General features: G+C 40.9%; 1 protein-coding gene across 1 annotated transcript in view; it reads left to right on the top strand.

Moving 5' to 3' along the window:
• The window catches only part of LOC139464244 (uncharacterized), a 49494-nt gene extending 22340 nt beyond the window's left edge, over positions 1-27154 (top strand). The window contains exons 3-5 of the mRNA XM_071245767.1: positions 23031-23117; positions 24120-24415; positions 25037-27154. Of these exons, the coding sequence (XP_071101868.1) occupies positions 23031-23117; positions 24120-24374 (342 nt within the window). The 3' untranslated portion in view covers positions 24375-24415; positions 25037-27154. The remainder of the gene's footprint in view (positions 1-23030; positions 23118-24119; positions 24416-25036) is intronic.
• The last annotated feature ends 379 nt before the right edge of the window (positions 27155-27533 follow it).

Below are 27533 nucleotides of genomic sequence, written 5' to 3'. Positions count from 1 at the left end.
TGCCATGGTAGAATATGTTATGATAATTACATGGATCCATTCGCCGCCATATCGGAAGTGACGTCACAAACACAATCACTTGGATCATTCGAATCAGGCTCAATGAGAAATGCTTGCGAATGGCCTCAGGGTATATATCAAAACAGAATGCAGATATAATAATATTAAACATGATACACTAGATGAGGATGGGGAAACTCGTAAATCTGATTTATTAGATGTACACAAATTGTTAACGTTAGATGGTTCCACTATAAAGTTAATATATTTTGACTACAAATGGTTTTGCAGTTCGTTTTAAATCTACCCTGAAACAATTGTTCATATTCTTTGTGAATGTAAATACGTACTAAAAATGAAATGATTTGCAAGATGGTTGGAAAATATTCAAGAAATAAATATACGTTTTGACGCCCAAACAAAACATTGGATTCAATGGTAAACCAACAATTATTTGGATATTAAATCTCAAATGAGATTGCATTATAGAAATGCATTATAGTTTTGGAATATGACTCTGTAAACATCTGTGCAAAAGAAGAATACACTCGAGTACAAACGTAACTAGCCTGGAAACAGTCGCCGAAACACTGCCAACGTTAGGTCTATAACGCAACTACATGTATGATACCCCTATCAAATACATCACATCGAATAACCATTATTTTATTTGTTTCATATTTAGCCAGCGTCAACCATGGGCGGATATGTTCTTTTGTTCGTCAGCTTATGTAACGCTAAATAAAGGTACGAAACACTGGATGATTGAGGATGAAGATTTCACGATAACCCTGGTTGTTCCGTCACGTGGGTCGATGGCGTAGCGTGTCGTCAATGTTGGCGTAGATAGGGAGGGTAAAGACACCTGCTTAGTTTTGTGTACAGCAAATATGTTCACAGGCTTGTTATATTGTCGGGCTAACATTCGCCGGGGATACGACACTAGGTAAACAGAACGGTTATATCTACACGTTAATAAGACCGCAGATTTGTGGAAATGTTATAGGCACAGCGATTTAAGTCTACACGGAATAATCTAGTTATATTGACGCGACTTGGGTTACGGACACGCAGAGCGCCAGATGGTCAGACTGTCGTGCAGCCACGGAGAGGGAACCCAGTCTAATCATGTACAATGGTATATATCGAATCCGGCCCCGTATGTACTTTAATAATAATAATGATAAAAATAATAATAGGCTATCTGAACGACCACTGCATCGAGTCTATGTGCAGTGTGTTGAGAAGATCAGCAACCCTGCGAGTCCTTCGCTTGGATGAAGTCGGCTGGCATGAAATGTGTACCAGAAGGCTTTCTGTTTGCTGCTCAGGACCAGTCACTTCCCACTCGAGACCGTCAGTGTGATTTTGCATCAAAATGTAAATATGAAATGTAGATTATGTAATGAATTAATGAGACTGTCCAACACATTGTCATTGGATGACGAGCTTTGGCACAGACACAGTATCTTAAGCGACATGAGGGCGTGGTTCGATCGTTTTATTGCCGTCTTGACATAGAGGTCCACCCATGGTACGACCCGGAATATGTAGAGGGCGTCATGGAAAATGATAAATACAAAATTCTTTGGAATAGGCCCGTATACAGCCTCAGACGTATCCAGGCCAATAAACCTGATCTTGTCGTTTTTGTTAAATCCAATGAAATCATTCATATCATTGATATTTCTGTCCCTCTTGACACTAATGTGATTGACAAGATAGAGGAAAATCATGGCAAATATGCGGACCTCGCTTTCGAAATGTCACGCTTGGATCCCAAGTACTCAGGTTGTCCGACTCCCCATCGTTCTCGGTGCCTTAGGTTTGGTAATAATAATAATAATAATAATAATAATAATAATAATAATAATCACTACTACTACTACTACTACTTCTACTACTACTACTACTACTACTATTTACAATAATTATAACAACAAGAGCAACGACAACCTGTTTTCACATTATGTTTTTATCTCCTACAATCTCACTAATCCGGACCTTTGTATAAACATGAATTAAATTTGGGTCCCCTCGAAGTCCTATGTACTTACTGTATAAGCAGATTTTCTGCTGTGATAGAACGATGAATCTTTGAACTGGGTTGAACTGTAGATTGTCACCAAGGTCAGGGCGAGATCAGGTGGATTATTTCAAAGTAAGCTTTGTAACCCTGTCTGTTGGAACAGAATCACTTTCAGCGTGTCAGTCGTGTTGGTGTTAGCGATTGTTGAACATGTATTAAGCAAATATCGCTTGGAGTCAAATCGATTCAGAGTACTGCGTCGATGTGACATTTTCACTCAGTCAGGTCAACAGGACTTATTGATGTTTGGACTTTTTATAAAGACGATTAGTTTTGTCAACACAGCTGATACTAGATGCTGGATTTAGGTTTGGTTGGTTGGTTTGTTGCTTAACGCCGCGCTCAGCAATATTCCAGCTATATGACGGCGGTCTGTAAATAATCGAGTCTGGACCAGACAATCCAGTGATTGACATCATGAGCATCGATCCACGCAATTGGGATCGATGACATGCATCAACAAAGGCAGCTAGCCTGACCACCCGATCCCGTTAGTCGCCTTTTACGACAAGCATAGTCACCTTTTACGGCAAGCATGGGTTGCTGAAGACCTATTCTACCCCGGAATCTTCACGGGTCGCTGGATTTAGGACCGAACAGAAAACAAATAGTCGAGGAACTTCTTTTCGTTTTCGAAACAATTCCATGGCGAGACTGTTGTTAAAACTCATCTTGGTATTTGATAAATTCTATTTCATTGTAGTTAGTGTGATACTGATAAACCCAGGATCACAATGAAGCAGACACTTTCGAACCTACGATCAACGGATCCTGTCCTGCTAAGGGACGCAACTCCGCCCAGTGATATATGCCTCAATGTCCCCTCAGTATAACCCAATATTAGGATAGAGGTTTATCTACAAGGTATTATTGACTTACCTTCACCACAACTATATTTGTACCCTGATAGGGGGCGATGTTGCCAACACAGACGCTTTTATTGATGTCTCCCACTGTAATATGGCAGCTGACTTGCTAAAACAGATCAATCATATTAGTCACTCGTCCCGGTGCGTGGGTGGGCCATATCTTAAAGTTCAACATAACACCGATTCTGAGAAAGGTGTTTTTATGGCTAATCAAGTCTTAAGTATTAAGTGCTATTTAAGATTTAAATTCATTCATATAAGGGCAACGCATGACACCAGATTGCGTTCCATAATCCAATGACTGACATCATGAGCATCCATCTACGAAATTAGGAAACCATTACATGTTTCAACCAAGTCAGCGAGCCTGACCACCCGATCCCGTTAGTCACATCTTACGACAAGCATAGTCGCCTCTTACGGCAAGCATGGGTTGCTGAAGACCTATTCTTATACGCATCTTCACGGGCCGCGTTTCATAATATCTAACATAGATCCTGGAAATCACGAGATGCTCGAAATTGTTTTTGTATGGCAAAGAGCAATCACGTAAACCATTTGATATGGATATGCATTAATACAAGGGTGATCATATTGGGTTTCGTAATGTGATAGTCACGTGAACTTATGAAACTTGCGAAACCAGTTCCAATATTCACAATGCTGGGATGCAGATTCTGATAATTGTTAATTTTGTATGGTTACTAGCAAGCAACTAAACGATTTATAAGTGATATGCATTAATATAAGGATCCCGTTGACGCCCGATTGAGCTGCTTAATATGTTAGTCACGTGAACGTGTGAAACTTGTGCATCCAGTACCAATATGGATTCCTCCCAATTCTGTCCGAGATTGAGGGGTTGAGGTAAATAAACGACAAAGATCGTGTTGTCGGTTAGCAAATGTGTCTAAATTTATATCCCCTTCCCAGCAAAACATTGTTGTCGGGGTATTGTTATCTGTACCTGAGACGGTAGATTAGGTGCCATGGAAGTTAAGCTAACACAGCGGATCACACGTCACGTGTCTTCAACTACTCCGGAAGTTCACGCATTGATTTATGGGAGGAAAGCATCGTGTAAAACTTAAAATAGATTTAAAGCGAAATGCAATCGTATTTTTAGGCGCGTACCCCGGAGTATATACGGTGCACTGAATTGGTACCGTATTTCATGTATTATAACTACTGATGATGGTCGAATGGCTACGATACAACTAACATCTGATCTTCATTTAATGAGGACAATCCGCTTTTAAGCTCTATTTGATATATCCTACTCAAAAGAAGTTACAGAACACCCGATTCTTTCATATTACTATGGTTAATCTGTCATGATATGAGTATAATATTAACGATATTAAAATGAAAGAATTGCGTTCTTTAACTTCTTTTGACTATTATCTAATATGTGTTCGCCCTTTTTTTTATATTAATATAGTTCATCTGTAAAGCCATGAAAGAATCGGGTGTTCTTAACATCTTTTGAGTAGTATATTTTATTTGTCTGCCTTTTTTCTTATTACTACAGTAAACTACGGTTATAACGAACATGCTTATAACGAACTGACGGATATAACGAACTTATTTTTTGGTCCCTAAAATTTGCTGCAGTTATGCTGTTTATATGCCTGTAACGAACTACGGTTATAACGAACTAAAATTAGTGGTCCCTTTGAGTTCGTTATAACCGTAGTTTACTGTATAGTTAATCTATATAGTAATATGGAATAATTGAGTGTTCTTTAGTATACAGTACGTGTTATATGACGTGGTATCGTAACCTGTGTGTGGAAGTAGTTTTACTGTAGTACAACGCGTTTCAGGGCGTAATAAAGTGGGGAAATACGACAGCAATGTACGCCACGTCGCTCAAGATCAAATACGTGATATACTGCTGCGTTTTGTTAACGACCAGAATAATCTCCAGCAACCAAAAACAACAAACAACAGTGCCTTCTCAATCCCCGTGTTCCCAGGAAGAGGGTTATTACGTCAAGCAGATTAACGCACTGGTTATAATACGGGTGTAACGATCGGGGAACTATCGACGCACAGCAGTTGTCCATGAACTGTTGGAAATACACCAGTGATAATTATAACGTCAATAGTTAGCATGACACAGGGTCTGGCGAGTTATTGTAACTACCAGATAGTTATTAATCGGTTCTTCCGCCTTGTTTTTTTGTATCTACGACTCAGATTCCGAATGGTTAAAGTAAGTGAGTATTATTTTACGCCGCTTTTAACAGCATTCAAGCTATACCACAGCGGTTACAGAAATAATCGAACCCCGACCTTCGATGTGATGAGCGAACGCTTTAACCACTAGGCTACCCCACCGCCCCTGTTCCATGGCACATTCAATGAACAATGTTAAAACCTGATGCATACGTTTGTTTGTTGTCTAAAACCACACTCAGGAACACTTCAGCTATATGACGTGTAAATAATCTGGACCACGTGTAAATAATCCCACAAACAAGTGGTTGATATTATGGGCAGGATTATGACCCAGGAATTTTGGATACGATGACATACAATCAACCAAGTCACCGAGCCTGATCGATTAGGTCGCCTCGTTTGACAAGCATGGGTTGCTGGGGGATCAATTCTAACCTGGAATCCCCGCTGGGATTATGCATTACAAGTACACGTGACTGCACGTGAATTGTTGCGAGTAGTTTCAGTGCCCTGGTTATAATCAGCTGATCTACAGCTGATATGTACCCAGTGTCTACACGCCCATGTCATGACCCAGACGGGGCCTTTTCAGGTTCAAATGTAATGAAAGCAGATTGATAATCGTTTGATAAAAAGACATATTTTGAAGAAAAAAAAGAATGGAAGATGAAATTCCACAATATTAAGATACGACATATGCCATTTCCAGTGGACCAGCCCCCCCCCCCCCACACACACACACACCTCCCCCTCTCACCTCCCTTCCACCCTCACACCTCCCTTCCCCCGCCCCCCCCGCCCCCCTTTCCGGAATAGCAAATGGTCGGTCCCTTACTCTATACTATCCTTGTATTTCATTATAACTGCCTATTATATCAGATCGTTCTATTTTACAACTTTTATACGAATTATCTTTGATGTTTGTTGTTGTTTAACGCCGCACTCAGCAATATCGCAGCTATATGAAGTCGGTCTGTAAATAAGTCTGGACCAGATAATCCAGTGATTGACATCATGAGCATCGATCCACGCATTTTGAATACGATGACATGCTTCAACCAAGTCAGCGAGCCTGACCACCCGAACCCGTTAGTCGCCCTTTAATAGGAGTGATGACGCTACCAACCCCTTTTGGTACGTAGGATTCGGTGGTCGGTGACACCCTCAATGATATCATGGTCATACATCCAGACAGTTATAAGGAACATCCCATTATTATTATCACGATATTGCAATCAAGTGTTTCTACCAAGTACGCGTTACCAATAAACAGACTTGACCCAAATTTTTTTAAACAGTAACAATCGGCGGAAGTGAGGCCCAGTCAAGTACTATAGATAGTTTTGCTCCAATCTGCACGTTGTGGCCTAGATTCCTTATCGGTATTGATTAAGATTTATTACTTTATGTTTATAAACGCTGGGTCGTGATAAAGAAACATGCGCAACGTCATTCTGAGTCACCACTGTGGTATAGTCGTGTAATCAAGTAAGGTTTATTTCTGATCTTTGCGGCAACCGTATGTGATGCAGAGTGCATTCAATGTTGGACGTCGTTGGACATTTCATCTTGAGACTGTCCGCCATGTTCATATGACGTCATTTCCGGCCACATTGAACGTTACGCCTGCGTGTACGTTTCTTCTGACGGTACCGGTAAGTGTCGACAAAAGTATAATCTGAAAAAAGAATACTGTATGATTTTGATGGCATAGTTAAAGAAATGATGACAAAACAATCATAGGACTATGTTGGTTTGATACTTAAGAGGGCCCAGCAGGGATTCCAGGTAATATTTGATTCTCAGCAACCCATGCATGTTGTAGAAGGTGGCTCAGTGGATCGAGTGGTCGGGATCGGTGACTTGGTAGACTGTGTGTCATCGTACCCAGGCTGCATGGATCAATGCTCATAATATCAATCATTTGTTTGTCTGGGGCAGACTCGATTTTTTTACAGGCATTTGTCATAGAGCTGGAATGTCACATGACACTTATTTTAAGGATTACAATTTCCTTATTCGTTGTGACGGCGTTTCAGGGCTACTTCTCGTCCCTTCATATGTAACATCGTTACAAACAGTAAAAGGAGTCGTCATCCTTACAAAAGTGTCACGTATTCATGTTCCTCCAACTTCCAAATACCTAACAAAGACTCCAGGTGCAATATTGCTGGAATCGGCGTTATGTAACAAAAATAACAAATTAGCAGGGAGCCTTCTGTCTGTGGTACCATACACATACATTCAATAGTCGCCACGTGATCTACATGGCTTATGTCAGGAACGCACTATACGAAGGGTGTTTGATAATTCCCGATACACTCCACTGTACATCAAATCTTTCTGTTTTCACGGTGTTCAACATACATCGTCTTGACATGAAGTCAAACAGTTCCAACGGGCAGTATGATCCGTTCCCAGAATCTGTAATGCTACTATTCCACACAGAGCTCGAATCCTACGAATCGCTACGATTTGTAAATTCTAGGATTCGTGAGGATTCGTGAGGATTCGTGAAATTTAGCAAAGATTCTGGTTCAATTCGTGACGCTCTACGATCCAGTTACGATGCCTAAGAATGCATTACGATTTTTTTACGAATTAACTACGATATTTTTTAATCGGGAGTTCGTGGCCAAAACTTTGAACAGCTCAAAACGTTTGCCACGAATTCACGATGGCTCAAGAATTGTAAGAACTAACTACGAATATATGCGAATCAGTTAAGCATTTCACGAACTGATTACGATTCAACTACGAATCCTAAATTTTATCAATTCGTGGGATTCGTGGTCTGTGTGGAATAGTAGTATAACACATTTCATCTGTCATTGTAGCTGTTGATCTGTAATTGAAACTAAACGTATTGATTCCAGCCGTGCCTCAGTAGGGGTACAACCGATATCGATGTGTGGTCAGATTCACATTGCGTGCGTTCGGTTAGTACACTGTGAGTGACCTCAGTCAACCAGGGTTACTTCTTATCTGGCAACCAGGGTTGACTCGATTCAACCTCGGTTACCAGCGTTCATTGAGGGAATTTAGGGCAGTACCAAACATAAAACGCATCAAGTACAACCTTGATTATAAAAATGGCTGCTAAGAAGGGAAATACAACAGCCGCAACTATGAGAGATTAACAAGTGTTTCATTGCTTGAAAATTCTGCCATTATTCCTTTTCTAATTAATGCATTTGTAACGACAAGAAAATTCAAAATAACGCGTAGAACATCAAATGAAATGAAAAATAATCATCAAATCTGAAATATTGATATATTTATTTATATCAACAATCAAAAGTTTAATTTCTCTGACGCATATCAGAATACATTTATACTATCAATACCTAGTTAAGTATATTCATTAACATGCTTATATCCTTGATTGAATCAATAAATGGAACTAGATATATAGATTTGCTGATGACGTCACTTGGAGGCTGCTAAATACGTCACCCCAGGGGTTCAGTGGGTGGGGTCAACTTGGGTCAACCGACGTATGACGTAAAACAGTTGGTCAGCCAAGGTTAAGTTGGGTTCACCTGGGTCATCCACGGTTTTGAAATCGAACCCAAGCATTTATTCATTTAGGGAGACAGGATCCCAGTCAAAGCTGGATCGTGACAAGGTACCGATGGTCTGCCAATTGTCCATTTTATAACACCATTATCACACAATATGTCGCACAGGAGCCAGACGCCGCTGAACCATTGTCTGCAGTGTTTTACATTGATTACCTCCCCTATTCTACCAAGGGCAAGGACATGACATTATGAGGCTGGCAGGTCACATGCGTTATGGACCATTAATTTCGTAGCTGATCGCTCTTTGGGGAACACCAGTGGGCTGACTTTGGCGAGGCCACATGCGTTTGATGTGTCCTTAGGGAACAGTCACTTGATTTGATGGTGGAAATGTTTATCACTCTCATGATACTTTGGTTGCTATAAGGGTTGCTATGCACTTCGGAGCGTATATTTCTATCATTTCAAACTGTAGGTGTTTTCAAAATACAGATCACACCCAGCTTTGTGTGGTTTATCTGTTAGTGGTCTAAACGTGGTTCTTAGTGGTAACAGAGTTACAAGGGATATCCAAGATCAGAGAATTGTTTTAAAATACAAGGTCAAGGAATTGTTGGGAAATTGAAGGACGGGGAGTTTTAATGAAATTCAAGGTCGGTAAACAATCAAGGACTTCAACGATCAGTAAATTTTCGAAAGGTTCAAGGTCATCATGCTGCAAGGAAAGTTCAAGGTCAGGGTATTGCTGGGAAATTGGAAAGAGAATCGAGAATTTCAGGGTCATGGAATGTTCATGGGAGGTAACTGTCAGTGCGAACATTTATGAGGGAAAATATAACAAATTCAGTTGTTCATCAATCTCATTCAAATCAGGTATTTTTTCTTCGCTACGATACCTAAGCGTTAAAATCATCTTCCCGAGGCAAGAGAGATAACTGACTGTAAAAGCCCCGTTTCCACCCCTTGCCGAACTAGGCTGGAATTTCTGGGCTTGATGGTAGCGCCACTAGTGGCCGTTTTTTCTTTTATGTTCCTCCTATTGACCAATCAGATTTCACCTCTCATATCTCTTGCCTTTGCTCCAAATAAAATGGCGGCAATCCAATGAAGACGATCTGATCGATAATAAAGATCTATATTGTAATAAAACGGGTCTTACTTCGCGAAGTATTGCAAATGGTTGATTAAAAACATGAAAAGATTTGAAAAATATCTGTTGACGCTAAGCTGAAGGTACATATGCAATTCGCATTGCAAATCCTGCGATCGACCGAAACATGCACGGCTGTTTACGAACCTGAAGTTGATTTCGATACGCGATTTAATTGGACTGTGCATAAACTCGTTAATCCGGCAAGGGTGGAAACTGGACTTTTATAGTCTGAAGTTAAGATCAGGGGACACCCTTAAATCAGGTTATTTAACTATTACCGCTCAATCTGAATGAAGGATGCGTGAGCCAACCAGATGTAAGCTTTTAACAAAAAAAAACCCACACAGGGGAAAATATGCCTTCGACAGTACACCTTACTGGGTGTAGATTCTAACGAACACAGAAAGGACCGGCTGTATAAAATATCTACAACATTATAATAGCGCGACCTTCAATATCTACATTCGGAAAAGATCGTTTTAGCTCATTTTCGAGTTACAGAATTCAGATATGCTGATCTGAATACTTCGAGAACATAGAGCTCTACCCGTAATGGCTGACCAGAAAGTACACCGTGACGCGACCTCCTATGGAAATGTCCTCAGATCTTCACACAGCGGGGGATCATATCACAGTAACAGATCTGATTTTAATGAGATTGAGTTGTTTTATGTTCTCGTCGTGGATAAGCTCCACTTGTTCAATTAGCATTATGTCGACAAGCGTTGTGACTAATCCATCAATCCATCTTGATCCGTTCGATATCCGTGCACTGTACTTCAGATTGCTGTTTACACAATTAAACACAGATTACTGGCATAAGGGGGCCGGATATTTATTTCAGTGTGGGGTGGGTCAGAGGGAATCAGGGGCGGGGCACCTGTCTCTATAGACCAGTCATAAAAAATAATGCACATATTTGGGGAGAGTCATGAAAAACTGTACATGTTATGATAAAATATAAAGTGAAGTCTTTGAAAGGCATTTAGAAGCGATTAATATGAGAAAGAAAATTTATGGATGTCAACTTTTTTATTATGAGGTACATTCACCTGATAAAGGAGTAAGCATATACTCCGAAACGTTGTGTTCCGAAAATTTGTCGTAAGAGGCGACTAACGGGATCGGGTGGTCAGGCTCGCTGACTTGGTTGATGCATGTCATCGTATCCCAATTGCGTGGATCGATGCTCATGATGTCTATCACTGGAATGTCTGGTCCAGACTCGATTATTTACAGACCGCCGTCATATAGCTGGAATTTAGCTGAGTTGGGCGTTAAACAACAAACAAAGCAAAACAAATAATAAAGAAGTTGACATCCATAAATTCTCTTCCTTCAATTTGTCTTTTCGGACAAGGTCATGAAACAAATGTGAAAGGACATGGTATTAAAAAATATGACAAGCAAAAGGGGAGGATAATTATTTTCAGTACATTAGTGCATCCAAAACACCTGACCTCCCCCTGTACTAAATGGCCTATCCCTAAAGAGAGTAGGCTAACGCTCCATTAAACACGCGATTGTTGTCGATGATTTTCGAACCGTATCCACTTCAGGAGACTCCGGGTAACTATGGTGCCATCATTCAGTGTAACAGAAGGATTTAATGACGGCATGTGACCCATTCGAACCGCAACAGAGGAAGAGCATTGTTTGTGGACGTGTGCTTGTGCTCGTGCTCGTGCTTGTGCTTGTGCTTGTTCTTGTGCTTGTGTTTGTTCTTGTGCTTGTGCTTGTGCTCGTGCGTGTGCTTGTGCTCGTTCTTGTGCTTGTGCTTGTGCTTGTGCTCGTGCGTGTGCTTGTGCTTGTGCTCGTGCTTGTGCTTGTGCTTGTGCTTGTGATCAGGATAGTCCTCTCTGGTTACTGTATTCCTTCATCCGTTCAACGTTATTATTAATTTGATTAGAATCAGATCTGAGTTCTCGCTCCCGCTAAACAAAGATCTGAGGACATCCCATTAAGGGTCACGTCAGAACGACCTTTCTCGAACTTTGACCGACCAATGGAATGACTGACAAGAAGTCTACATTCGCCAATCAGAACTAGCTTTCTCGTGCTTTACGGCACTAGTTTCAAATTGGCGACTACGCTTCGAAACATATTTTGACAAATTCTCGATTGAAGAATGGCTAATAGATGGCCTAGATTGTACGGATTCAGCCTTAAATCCCATAACCGTCGGTCAGAATACCCGTGCTAAATATTTCGAGATTGCATGATTAGAAAAACCCCATTTCGACTGTCACTTTCATGGTCTGGTAAAGCGACGCTCTGATTGGTCGGATGAAATGTCGTTCTGACCTGACGTGGGATGTCCTCCGAGCTTTGTTTGTATAGGTCTTTACTTTGTTATCAGTCGTTCAGGATGTCACCACTGGGGGCGCCAGATCGACTCGTTAGAAATGTGTGCCAGAGTTTACTTATGAAATATTAATAATCCATATACCAATCTCTTCCTTAATCACTCACCTCCAAATAAACTGCTGGGAAAAAGAATGCATACACATGAAATTTTGAAAAAATGGCAAAGTTATCAAAACGTTACTATCTGTAAACTGTCGCCTAAACACTGCAAACCCAAGGTCCAAAACGGGCGGTCGGGTAGCCTAAGGGTTAAAGCGTTCGCTCGACACGCCAAAGACCCGGGTTCGATTCCCGACACTGGTACAATGTGTGAAGCCCATTTCTGGTGTCCCCCGCCGTGATATTGCTAGAATATTGCGGCGTAAAACCATACTCACTCACTCACTCACTCACTCACTCACTAAGATCCAAAATACAACCCGTATTAAATACATCATCATCGAATAGTGAGTGAGTGAGTGAGTTGGATTTTACGCCGCTTTTTAGCAATATTCCAGCAATATCACGGCGGGTGACACCAGGAAGGGGCTTCACACTTTGTACCCATGTCGGGAATCGAACCCAGGCCTTTAGCGTGACGAGCGAACGCTTTACCCACTAGACTACCCCACCGCTCCTCATCATCGAATAACCATCCTCTGTTTGTTTCAGTTTTAACCACAAGTGCGTGGCCTTAACTAAGTGCTAACTAATTAATTAAATCGATTCTTCATGGAAAAGTTAAATTATTTGAAAGTCGCAACGGAGTCATCAGTCAGAGTGTCCCTCTATGAATAGTTCATGCCATCAACAGAACACGGGTAATATCGTTAAGTGAAGACGAACCTAAAGCAGTTGACTGCCTCTTGCATAGCCAGGTTCATGGCAGGACGTTCGGAGTTTAATGTTTTTATTTACGTGTAAAATAATCTATAAAACACTAAACCAGAACGTGAAAAAATGTACGACTCGAGTCCCGAATAGAAATGGATTGTTTGTTTTCACAATAACATTTTGCTGGAAATGAATTTCACTTCAATTACAATTTTAAAAACCCACACACATAGTTAGGTTGATTATAAAATCAATAGTGTAATTGGCAGTTACAAAGTTAAGAAGAAACCATACAAATACACTGTAAAAGGTGTGCTTAGAAATACAAGGCTACCTAAACACGTTCCTTGTCCCATAATTTTGACATGTTTAGGCGTGAACATGCACAGGTTGTGTTTAACAGCTAAATATGTTTGTTTAGGGCCTGAATGTGCGAAAGACCCGTATAATGTGACGCTATAATATGTGTTATGCAAGTGCCCGTGAATCTGATTTGCACATCTTATTTCAATATATATCATATATCTTATCCATTTTTGACTTTTTGACTATGATATGCACTTTATTTAAACATGTTCATATCATGAGGATAATACCCAATAGTATGCATTTTGTCGTATACATATTCAAACGCTAAACATGCTTAAATTCTAAACATGACTTTAAGTTCTAAACATGTTCAAAATGTTAACATGTTAAGATTATGAGGGTGTTGGGATTAGGTGGTGTTTAGGCTGTAAGACAGAGCTAGCCCAATGTCATCCTTCTGACACGGAGATATGAAAAAAGTCCTGTTCCACTCAAAGGAAGTAGTGACTTTATATCTTTGGTAAGGTTTTATGCCACGAGCCGGAGGCGACGAGGGACGCATTAAACCACGTGTACCCCTCGTGACGTGACACTACTACAACATATAATATCGGAGCAACTTTCAGTCAACCTCAATGGCACTAAGGTTTTCAGGCAAAGAAAGTTAGAAAATGTGTAATCACGTGATAAAGTGGGGTGACCATGTTTGCATATTATTATTTTATCGGATCGTGATACTGAGTTTCACGAATTGGTTTATCGCATGTGATAACAACATACATTATATCATTTATATGACAATATAACACAGCTACGCGATAAATAGCAAAGAACAATGAAAACGAAGCGTAGTTTATTTCACGATAAAACATTGTTCAATCATGACGTCATGTCTGGAGATTCTAACATGCGCTCGCAACGTGATGACGTCGTACACAGGACAACCCGATATTTAAAAGGGTAGTGTCTATTGAGTTGTTCCTCTTAGATGTAGCTGGACAGCAGATGGACGAATTGGCCGAACGACCGCACCCAAAAGTGGGAGAGATATGACAATCGGTATTGGGAGAGTGAGTGAGTGAATATGGTTTTACGCCGCTTTTAGCAATTATTCTAGCAATATCACGGCGGGGGACACCAGAAATGGGCTTCACACATTGTACCCATGTCGGGAATCGGACCCGGGTCTTCGGCGTGACGAGCGAACGGGTTTTGGGAGAAAAGGTGCAGATAATTGACGTGAAAATTTGTGAGTATGCCAAACTTGTCCGACATTGCCGTGGTCGGATTGTATTCGGGGAGTCATCAGTATTTAAATACGGGTGATTGTTTTTAAAGGCTGTACAAATTATTGAAATCCTTAAAAAGGCTGCACAAAATGGTGACATCTCATGTAAGAAATAAAAGACGTCACGCTGAATATTTTGTGACGTCATCCATGTCCATGCACTGGAATGACGTCATGCCGATAGGTGGTGCTAGATACAGTCAAATCAAAACACACATATTGATTACCCATTAAGGAGAGGAAACAGTGGTATTTAATCAGCATTAGCAACAGTTATAGCCCGGCTTTCTGAAAAATATGAACAATGGGTATTCGCGTTGGTTGTATTGCGTACAATTGTATCGATCTGTGGTGTGGTGTGCGTGACGTGCCAGAACAAGTCGACTATGTCAATGCCATTATCTGCTATATGTATACATTTATGTATACACAACGTGATACACCCCCGCCGCTCGTGGTCCTCGCTGGATCAATCAGCACACAATTGTCCCATCCCCCGGGGGATGTAGCCAGGCACTCGGATCTCTACAGTATAGTCAACTCTCACTCGTCACTCGGACAGTGTCGGGGAATACACTCACCGGGCAACACCTGCTTGTACTGATTGTGTGGTGAGTTGTTTTACCTGAACATTCTTTATATGAGATTCTTTTGTATCAAATCCGTTAAATGGGTTACAACATGAATATTATATTACCTATTTATATAAAAATAACTTATGTTTTGATATTTACCAGACAGGGGTATTCGTTCACAAGTCTGTTACCTATAAGGGAGTTATTCGTTGTCTTTTAGGATCAAATTCGGGTATATAGATAATATATGTCTATTTCTGTCAAATTACATCCGACAAGCTGATATTTTCATGAGTGGCGCATTTACGAGTGAAAATATAAACTTTTCAAATCACAAGATGAGGTTAACATGTTATCTGACAAGAAAATACAAATCTCCTATTTACCATGTAGCTTCTTGCTGACCTTGTTGATCTTTCTCTGAAAACTACAGTGCCATTGAGGCAGACCGGAAGTCGTCCTGGCAGAAAGTGTTATTTTTTGCGCATGTGAAATATTCATGTTTTGGTTTATAAATTTATATTTTCATATTTTCTCAAATTATGATATGGTATCAAAATACACGATATATATATATTCATGAATATCTATCTGGTGAACGGTTTGCGAAAGTTGGGAAGAGACAGGTGATGTTTGGCGAATCCGTCATAATCCTATGTCAATTATCCATTACGTTAAAGGTAACGAAGAGTTTATGTTTATGGAATCATCTTTTCTCCGTCGTCCATTGTGCGTCGTAAACATGTTATCCTCAGAAACCAATGAACCAATGAAGCTGAAACGTCACATGCTTGTTCCCACGAATGTTGACACACCAATTTCTTCAAGAGGTTAGAATCCGTTTTTCAATATGCGTTGTGAGTAGTGGGACTCAATATCAATATGTTTAGTTTTCCCGATATTTATTTTTTTACCTTTCTTTGATCTTTGCGGTTCGATCATATTGAAAAGCGGAACTAATGGCAGGTTTTCAGCCAGTTGTGTTCATAATATTATGAAATTTGGTATATTTGTAGATAGAACTGGGGCTTTACACATACGTCCCAATTTTCGCAATATTTTATATTTTGATCTTTACCTGACATTTGTATTTCGACCATGCTCCTACATTCTCTCAAACTGCATTTGCTCGAGCTGCACACATACTCTCAGGAACCACTGGACCAAAGACGCTGAAACTTGACGTGCTTGTTCCCAGTCACGATAACCCAATTTGTTCAAGAGCTGTGATTCCGATTTTCAATAACTGCCGCCATTGCATCCATTTGGAAAATGTATAGACATTACTCGGCAATTTTGGTTGAAATGTGATGAACTAATCTGGTATGTGTAGTTAGTTTCGTGGGGCTTAACGTATATGTTCCGGGTTTTGTTTCAATATTTTAAGTTTTGACTTTGATTTGAACTTATACCTCAACCATACCAAAAACTGAAACTTTTTATGTCCTTTTCTCTCCCAGATTTCTTCAAAATATCACGAATTTTGGTAATTGTGCAGTTAGTATGGGGCACTATTTTCTCGATATTACTTATACATATATATTGACCTTTATCTGACCTTTGCAATTCGACCATTCTCCTACTTTCTCTCACAATGGCAGTTTCCACGTACTGTTGACATCGCCTCAGACACAATCTCATTAAAATCAGATCTAAGTTCTCGCTAAACAAAGATCTGAGGACATCCCATTACGGGTTACGTCAGAACGACCTTTCGCGAACTTTGACCGACCACTGAAACGATTAACAAGAAGTCGAGGTTTTTTTCGAGGTTGCATGATTAGAAAAGACATTCTGACTGTCACTTTCATGATCTGGTAGGCGACGCTTTGATTGGTCGGATGAAAGGTCGTTCTGACGTGACCCTTAATTGGATGTCCTCAGATCTTTGTTTAACGATAGGAAGAACTAAGATCTAATTTTTATGAAATTGCCTCAGACACCAGTAGAGTAGTGACGCGGAATCAGAAGCTACGTCATTTTTGTATAAATTTGGTATTTGTTTAGTTAGTTATGCGATTCTGTTTGTTTCGTATTATTTATGATAGTTTGACCTTATGTAGTGCATAGTTGAGTTCTCTCTTTGTTGTGGCATTATTTTAAGTTGTGTGTACAATCTCATACGAGGTGCTTGTCCTTATTAGCATAAACAGCTTGTTCTTTTTTCCAGGTAGGTATCGTCTTGAGTCTGTAACCCGCTTGTTCTGCGCTATGACTGTTGAATTAATATTTTAATCTTTTTACTAAACGCCTGGGCAAATCTAGATCAAACTAAACAAAGTCTAGTTTCCTAGATTCCACATTAGGGAATCGAAAACAGCAGAGGAGGAAAGGTTCTGATAAAAAAAAAATCAGACATTTTAAAGTAATTTGTTCATAGACGAAGCGTTAGACTAGTGACCTGCCTATATTGTTTACATCTGTATATCCTCTTGTGGAGACGTGTGTTCACCTCCAACAATGACATGGCAGATTAAACAATAACAAGTGTTCATACTCGAACCGTGCTTTACAGGTAATAGTCACCACTTAATATCCACAAGTAGGTGTACATACAATACGCGTCTCAAAGACCGTGTGTGAGTCAATGACGTCAACGTGCTGTTAATAATATACTGACATGCAATCAACCAAGCCTCTGAGCCTTACCACCCGACCGACCCGTGAAGACCCGGGTAGAATAGGTCTTCAGCAACCCATGGTTGCCGTAAAAGGCGACTATGCTTGCCGTAAGAGGCGACTAACGGGATCGGGTGGGCAGGCTTACAGTATCAATCACTGGTTTGTCTGATTCAGACTCAATTATTTTCAGATCGCAGTAAAAAAGCTGGCATCCTCGATTGTCCAGGGCGTCACGTCTCCATCCTGTTATTCGTACCGTTCGATTCGGGCTCTGAACGAAGCTATGTGGCGAATAGATCCAAAATATTTATCGTAACAGAAATGATAATCGAGAATGGTGATCGCGGCGTTAAACAACAGAGAAGACAAACAGATCGACTCGTGCACTGGCAATTCATAATAAACTGCCGGGTAAAAAAAATATACACCCATGTTTTATGGGGCTAAAAGTGAAACAAACAAGAAATTGTTAGTCGGAAGTACAACGGAAGGAAGTGTTGTTTACAAGGGACAATATTATATTTGGATTTAAAGGAAAACATAACAATCCAGTAAATGTCATCCCTTTGATAGCAAAAGACATTATTTACAAAGTAGAAATGAATCAAGATGTCATTTTAAGCAGATTCAAAGAGAAATACAACGAAACAACTAGAACCATTGCTTATTATTATAATTGTAGCCAGGCACGGTTGGTTACCGTCTGGTCATCACTCAATGAAGATACTAATGTTTAGCATGTCTGAGTTTTAAGAATCACCTCAAAGTATCATGACAAACTGACCTGGGCCAACTTGCACAAAACTATCTTAGCGCTAGGATGATCGTAACTCCAATACTTTAACATTGGCTTCGATAGTCTCAGCGCTAAGATCGCTTTGTCCAACCGGGCCCTGGTCCGCAGAAATATGTTATATTGAATAGAGAACTCACATTAAGTATCAACATACCTATGTATTGTATTGTAACATGTACCGCTTATATAGAGAATTACACGATGTATACAGAAACGGGAAATAAAAAATCTTTACAAAAATGTAGAAGAGAAAATGGTTATTCGATGGTGATGTATTTGATACGGGTATCGTAGTGTTTCGGCGACTGTTTTCAGCCTCAGTACCGTTTTGATAATGTTTGTAATTTCTTGGTCAAATCCAATTTTCAAGTGTATACTTTTTTGACGCAGCTTATATTCTCTACTGTGGTAGTTTGGAGTATGACGCCAAGCGTCTCTCCAAGAAAAAGGATTATCATGTGCGTTCTATCACCACATCGTACACTATCAGATCATGATAAGATATGACCCATGTGATTGGTGGTTCGGGGGTACAGGGATTGTGAAATAAACACTTGATCTTTATGAGTTGATCTCAGTGTCAAAGGTCACACTTGAGTATACGAGCTTGTGAACACCGGCTTCAGGGGAGGTAATTCGCGGGCACTTTGCCACGACATACCGGGTCGTGTGAGGTGTATCGCAATATGTCACTCGCTGGCATGATACAGCAATATATCAGTCACTGTAATGTATAATGGTTACTACCAGGGGGTGAAATCGTTATTTTGTCGCGTGATATATGCTATTTTATTGTTACAGCGTGGTGGAGGACAGGTGCCTGTCGTCCCGGGGGGTAGTACACCCCTAGCTGACCTAGGGGAGGGGGTAACTAAGAGGCAGGCTAATCTTGGAGGGGTCTTTGATGAATAGGAATATGAAGAGGGTTACAGTGCCAAAATATCACGCACTGGCTTTTAATAGAGCGTGCATATAGTCAGTACAGTTACATGGCTTTATGGTGAAAGGTTGGTGGGGACGTTTTACATAGGTGAGTTAATTCAGTGATATTGAATATACCATTAAGAATATATTTGTATTTATTTTGTTTGTTTGCTGTTCAGGTGAGTTAAATCAGTGACACTTACTATACCATAGCGGATATATTTGTGTTTAATTTATTTGTTTGTTGTTTAACGCCACACTCAGCAATATCCCAGCTATATAACGGCACCCTGTACATAATTGAGTCTGGACCATAATCCAGTGATCAATATTGTGAGCAACTATGTACGACCTTCAAGTACCTACATGGGTACCCACGTGACTGGGTATAACCGGTGGCCTGTCTGGAATGCACATATACGCCAACAAGGTGATACGGTCACAGACATTCCTGCTGTCTGGAACCATTCCAGTGTCATGTCCCCAAGACGCTGATGAATAATTAGTCTGCTAGTTTGAAGGGCATATAACGATGATATTGTAAGTGTCTCTAGTAGACCCTGACAAACATCGACAACAACCAAGTAGGGTTTCTCTTCGCGGAAATATCCTAAAAATATGTAATGTAGTTCCAACAATCGAATGGAGGTTGATAATCATCAGAATGTTTACTTAATCTCACTGACCAAATGGCAAAGTAGATGTGTTTGATGTGTGGGTCATACTCCTATTTCTTGAACATATTGTAGATCAAACGCGAGACTCAGGTTTAACATTGCGCAGAATATCAATCAGCTCACTTAATTATTAATTCACATTCAGTGACACGTGACACGTGACACGTCTAGTTATTTAGGCGATAAACCTACTGTGTTTTGAAATTTGATGTAGTCCCACTGTAGAGTAGATACCCCTTTATTTTAATTTTGAACCGAGCGCAAAATGTCTCCGGAATTACGTGCTAGCATTTTTGGTTTTTAAGTGCACACACCATCTCTACCCCTTCCCCCTTATCCAAGAAGTTTTAGCCCCACATGCAACGATATTGTTTAACCTTGTCACAGTGTGTCACGCTTTAAATCGTGACGGGGTTTCTTGTCGCAAGAGGCGACTAACGGGATCGGGTGGTCAGACTCGCTGACTTGGTTGGTGCATGTCATCGTATCCAAATTGCGTGGATCGATGCTCATGGTGTAAATCACTGGATTGTCTGGTCCAGACTCGAGTATGTACAGACCGCCATCATAGAGGTTGAATATTGCTTAGAGCGGCATTAAACAACAAACAAACAATACCATGAAACTTCATGCACATCTTTCGGCGTGACGGCCACGAAGGATTAGCTCCAAGACAGGGAAGCAATTCAGGGTTCCCATGTTCAACTGATATCAGTCACTGGATTGTCTGTCCCAGATTCGATTCATTACTGACCGCCGTCATAAAATGGAATATTGCGAGTGCGGCGTTACAAAAACAAACAACCAAAAATTTAAATCGTGACTGTGTATCGTTCCACTGTGTGTTATTATATATTATTACTATGATTATCAAAATATAAGTCTCTTAGTATATGCTTGTCTGTTGTATGTCCCTCGCATGTAGTTTAAGTCATCTATCTGAGATCTCGGATACGCACGCATTCTCATTATGCACGCATTAATGGAGTCATCACATCAAAGCAGCTATTTCTATTGCGCCCAACACACGATCATACAATCAGTCTGATCTGTGTTTGTGTTGTATGTCTAGAGGTAAGTAGTATCTGCTGAACTTGTGTGAGCATTGACAACAAGCGATGAAGACCAGGTACTAATCGCCCAACAACTCCGCCAAGGCAGGCGAGACTACAGTTAACTGTCTATCATCAATAGTAAACGTGGCCTCGGGTGTTGTGTTATTCCCGTTCCCATGGTAACAAGAGTGAACTTATGATATATATATGATGATACTTATAGACATATAATCACAATGCATCCAGTTTAGGAATCGCTGATAACAAGAAGGTAGGCATTTTAGGCGCCCAAGTTCGTTTATTTAAGTTATCCGGACTTTCCGAGTTGTCAGCTTGGCCTCGTTTCACAATGCGATCTCAGCTATACGACCACCGTAACCTATACTTAAACATAGACTAACGACGGCCGTCGCTCTACAATCGCATTGTTGAAATTAGGCCCTGGGCAGCAACTTGGTATCTTGAAATTGCAACAAATTTCAACTTAGTTCTTGAGGGGGCACGGGTGACCCAGTCGTCTAAGGCGCGTCCCTTGGGCACGCCAGAAACCTAGGATTGTGGGTTCGGATCCCGGTTTGCCCCTATTATGTTTCTAGGTTTTTCAGCACCCGTGTTCGTGGGTTTGACCGAAGTGGTAAACGTCTGAGACCTACATTACTTCGGGCTTTCATCACCATATTGGCGGCCATCTTGGACTTTCTACCACCAGGTGGCGCTGCGGAGGTGGATCCATATCCAGAAATGTTCGGAATGTTTCAATGTATAAGTGTGCCAAGTTTGGTGCTTTTAACCCAAAGTGCACAATTGTGACTAAAATCCATCCTTAACCGCCCCACTATTGACCGCCCCATCCTGCCGCCATGATAAGCTTACGAGACAAGAGGAAGACGACATGGCATGGTCAGTTTGACTAACATGACATGATTCGCTATTACCAAGCGGTCGACCTAGCTGTCATAGCTGCTGAAGCCACTTTTAGTATTTACTGCCGTAGTAAGTTTAGATATCTATTTGTTTCGTATCATCGTCGACTGTTGTCATCTTATTCAGTTAACATTATTGTGACCACTGAAAGGGAGGTAACTCTTCACTGAAGATACTTAGTCCTATAGTCCGGACACTTCACTATTTGGTTTGAATACGAGACCGTCCAGATTAACACCGTTTCATTGAATACAAACACCTTGAGTTAGGTGGCAAAGATGTGTTAAATGTATGTATAACCATCTAGGTTCAACGAGGCTATCCTTTTGTCTATTATCTACGAGTGTGTATGTGCTTGTGTGTGTGTGTGTGTGTGTGTGTGTGTGTGTGTGTGTGTGTGTGTGTGTGTGTGCGTGTGCGCGCGCGCGTGGTGGGTGCGTTCGCGCGCGTGTACGTGTATGTGAGGTGCGTGGTCTTGTGTGTATGTGTGTGTGTCGGGGATGGGGTGGGGTTGGTGGGGAGGGTATCAACAAAATGACAACTAGTTGACTGGAACCTATAATTCTCTTAAGGGTCATACGTAACGACGTTATTACGGTAATCTCAATATTAATATTCCTCAATATGTTAATCCCATCTTACCTCGTCACAATATAGTTGATTGGGGCATTCTCCGGTGATCGACCTGGGAACATTGCGACATTCACTTACAGCCACTAGGAGCTCGTCCGCGGTAAGCGGATAATCTGTAACTAACGGCTTAACGCTGGGACGCTGGGAGAGATCTGGTTCTGTGGGTAATGGTCGCTAGTCATGGCTCGATTCTACTCCGTAGTTCAGATGGATGGTGTTTCATTTCAGAGCGAGACAGTACGTAGTCGAAAAGGAGCCCGTGAGGAAATGGAGACAAAGTCGCCTTGGGAGTCGCTCGTGGAAGTAGCAGGCAGTGTGAGTACCCGAATGTCGGGAGATGAAATCTGTTTCTGTTCTGTCAGCAACTGCCTTGTGAAGTTATAATGTGCAGCCCCCTTTGCGAAATCACATGACAGTTTGCCACCCCAAAACATACATACGATGTTAACTAAAAATTGTTACCTCCCTCTTTTGAAAATCACATTCATCTGAGAGAGTGCCTACCGCCCGATACACAACCATTGTAACATCAAAACTCCTCGTTTGAAAATCACCAAAAACACCTGTTTGCGAATTTCCTCCCATACTCGAAAGGTATGGATACTGCCTTAAAGTGTACTTCAATCAAATAAGGTACTCACATTTTTTTCCGACTTCTAAATGGAATCATAAATTATCGTGGAATTTTGGAATATATGACTATTTTAAATAGATTTGTTGGGAATGTGAGCGATATGGTATAGTTTGATTTGTACAATCGGAAAAAAAACTCACAGGCATCAGGATCCTGGGTGATGGTTTTGTAATCCTGGTGTAAGCGAGTACTCGACGAGGGTACTCAAGAACAGTTTAGGCGTTGGGTTGCCACAGGTTCAAATAATCACTTAGTAGTGTATGAAGACCCTTCATTCATACTGCCCAAAGTGTCATGAAAACATACTTTCTCGATCACTTAATTATTTATGGATCAGTACAATATGTTAACAACTAAGATTTCTGCGCACGTTCTTTGGGCAGCGGTAAACAGTTCGATGTTGGACAAAAAGCTTAATTTCTTAAACTTTGTGACAAGGCCAAAGATTTAACCCGGATCCTTGCGGGTGGTTTAGGAAGGAGTGACGTGGGAAGCTTAGGCCTGGTGTTTTATTCAAGGCCAGGGCAGATATCCTGTCAGCACAGAATGACAACGTGTGCTCCGGTTTTGTCACCGTCGAACTGGCCCACTTTGGACGTTAATTCCTCCAATATTACGTTATCTGTTCAATACAAAGTAACGTTGAAACCAACTCACTCTGCATTGTTTATTTGACTTTACAGCTGAACCAAGACACGCGGAAGGTGTTCCGGTATATGAAGAAGAAGCTGCGCACTAAACGACGCAATGGTGAGACGGAGGTCAAGGCCATTCATTTAGTTCCGGATGATGACGAGAGAAAATGGGCGAGAAGGTCTGCCAGCAGCGCAGCAAGCAGGACATCTACTGATACTGCTTGTTCCAACAGTAGTCGTGAGGATAGCAGCCTGCAAGTAGTGCACGACATGGCGGAGGATGTCATAGTCGGCCTAGAGTGACGGTAAACAGGCAGCAACAACTGCATGGTGCTACTTTACAGGTTGGTAAACTCACATACCGATATGAGTTCTGTTTGTTTGTTTGTTTGTTGTTTAACGCCGCACCCAGCAATATCCCAGCTATTTGACACCGGTCTGTAAAGAATTGAGTCTGGACCAGGTAATCCAGTGGTTGACACCATGCGCATCGATCCACGCAATTGGGATACAATGACGTGCATCAAACAAGTCAGCGAGCCTGGCCACCCTAGTCGCCTCTTACCATAAGCATAGTTGCCTTTTAGGTAAGCATGGGTTGCTGAAGACCTCTTCTGTCCCGGATCTTCACGGGTCGCGTGAGGTAGTGTAAATTGGCACTGACTTGGTTGATGTATGTCATCGTATCCCAATTGCGTGGATCGATGCTCACGATGTCTCTCCTTGAATCCCCCTTTTCAGACTCGCTTATTCCGACTGTCACTTTCATGATCTGGTAAGCGACGCTTTGATTGGTCGGATGAAAGGTCGTTCTGACGTGACCCTTGATTGGATGTCCTCAGATCTTTGTTTAACGATAGCGAGAACTAAGATCTGGTTCTAATGAGATTGGCCAAACTACTACCCTTCTTTGAGATGCATTTAGATATCCTGTCTTGACAATCTATCATCTCTTTAAACTTCAGGACAAAGAGGGTAAAAGGCAATGCGATATTCTACCGCGATTAACCAGTGATCGCTTCGGCAACAACATACCCTTGACGTATGCCTGATTACTTCGACCGGAACTTTGTAGTTCTCCCTGGTGAAAGTGGACAAAAGGAGACAACTCTCGCGATCACTTGGTGGTGGTTTTTGAAGACTGAACACACAAGTCCTGGTTTAAGCTGGACAAACATTCCCGATGGGTTATCCCCCTTTCGTCAACTTTCGAAGTATATTGTCTTGTCATTATTATACAGATACAGCTATGTGTCAGTGTGTCCTCAAACGCAAGCTACTGTCATTCGGATATATATTGGAACAAAGAGGACGAATGGGGCGAGTGTTTTCCAATGGTTGCAGATATGATCAGTTGATGAATTGTTACTCCAGATTATCTTTCCAGATGAAAACGATGTAAAGTGCTTTCCATTAAGACAATTATTCCAACCAAAACATACACTGAATATTTGTTAAAAAGTTTCGGAGACTTTCTGTGTACTTAAGTGTAGATGGTTTCTAATACTCTTCGACAACTTGCCAGAGGCAGATACGATTGTCCACACAACTGAGAGCCATGAAGAAATACACACAGCGTATCCAAGTTCAGGGCATCAAATGGGGTATGACAGGCCCTTACCCAGGAAAAACGCCCACTATCAGATTTGTCTGAATCTATATCAGTATTATGTCACTTTCTTCATAACTACTATGTGTGGACTGGGTGAAGATGTGTGTGTGTGGTTGTCTCGAATATGTTACATTCAATAGATTTCGTTTCGATAGAACAAGGGACCGATCATGTGATATTCACCGTTGTGTCAAACTTTGATATGTCGAACTTACGGTTGTCTCGAAGTAAAAAATTGGTCCCTGCGTATTTCTTCTTTATTCATCATTTTTTCGGTTGTGTCGCACCTCGGATAACTCGAATTATTTACGAAGGTCCCGTCCACGTGGACACAACGGTCTTTGACTGTACTTGGGATGCCTGGGATTTTATCGAACAATAAATCGTTCCACAAAATACTTGAAAAACCTAATTATGCTTCAGATTGTTGAAAAGAAAATTGTCTGTCACAAAAATGACATTTTTGCAAGGTGTTATTATTTTTTTTAATATTTGGGCTCATACTTCTAGCTAAACAAATATCTCGTTTTGTGTCTGTAGCTAACACAGTGTGTCGTCTCCATACCAAATCCCAGCCCCTCTTCCCAGAATGGTCGCTCTGTAGATGACGTGTCAGATATCAAATGCATTTTTTTCTCTTATGAGATTTACGAGGCCACACTTTATTAGTTTTTACGTTTTCATCCTAATCTTCATGGGAGACGGCTGGCACTTTATTACATATTTTTTAATAGTTTTTCTTCACAAGCTGTACAAGGTATATGCGTACATTGTCTGTGAGTGTTCTGCACGTGCAACGTGTATGTTTGGTAGGACAGGGTACATGTTGTATTTGTATAAAGTAAGACCTTCGTTTACAAACATATTGACCTAAAATTTCAATGTTGGTGGTCGACAAGAACATAAAAAATATTTTCAGCTTCCAGATTAGTACTATTACTAATGAACGAAAAGCAAACTCGCGCGTCACAAACGTACGATTGCAAAAGATACCGAAAGATAACTGATAAGATGTTAGATGTATTATTCACTATTACTTACAAAGAGCAGTGACCAGATCAGGCCACAGATCGATCACGCGTATGATGATATTTTTTATTTAAAAATTTGTTTCCCAATCTGCCGATAAGCAATGGCTGCCACGTGAACGACTGCCTAGTTGTATTTCTATCAAAAGTAGAATATATTCTGAATTGAAACGAGGCCACTTGAAGCTTTTGTTCTGAGGTGAAGTAAAAATGGTATTTTTCATTATATTAATGATGGACGTTGTTCAGGGAGATCGGGGATTGTAACATTCCGTCCAGAAGTGGGTGTAAGTCCGTCCGAATATGTACAGACGTTTGTGTGCAAACCATTCGTCCGTATATGCACAGACGTTTGTGTGCAAACCATGCAGTCCATCGACCTTCCATGTTTTTTTACTATATATATGATTTGACTTTTGCATGTTTATATGTCTTGAATAAATTAAAATGAGGTTATTTGACTTCCTGTCGTTGATGCAGCGTTGGCCACGTCTGTTGTGAGTTGGAGGCAGGCAGAGATCTGTAGAACTGCCCATTGCGTGCATTGGGCGCGGCGTTAAACAACAAATAAACAAACACATTTTGTCAAGGATACACAACCAATAATACGCATTAATACGCATCGTTCTTATTGGAACAAATCATAAACATATTGTGCTAGGTTTCTGTGTGTTATCGAATATATATAGATGCACGCAGGTGTACATTGACGAAGGGGCATGTGTGGCATATGTACGAGGGCTGGCTGAAAAGCTCTAAGCCTATTTGGGATATCTCAATCGGATTGAAACAAACTTTTGCCACCAACAAGAACAATCATTT

The sequence above is a fragment of the Haliotis cracherodii genome, unplaced genomic scaffold (assembly GCF_022045235.1).
Source record: "Haliotis cracherodii isolate W230 unplaced genomic scaffold, xgHalCrac1.p SCAF_17, whole genome shotgun sequence".
NCBI classification, from domain to species: Eukaryota; Metazoa; Mollusca; class Gastropoda; order Lepetellida; family Haliotidae; genus Haliotis; species Haliotis cracherodii.
Note: the sequence above shows the minus strand (reverse complement) of the source record. Positions and strands in the feature narration are given on the sequence as shown.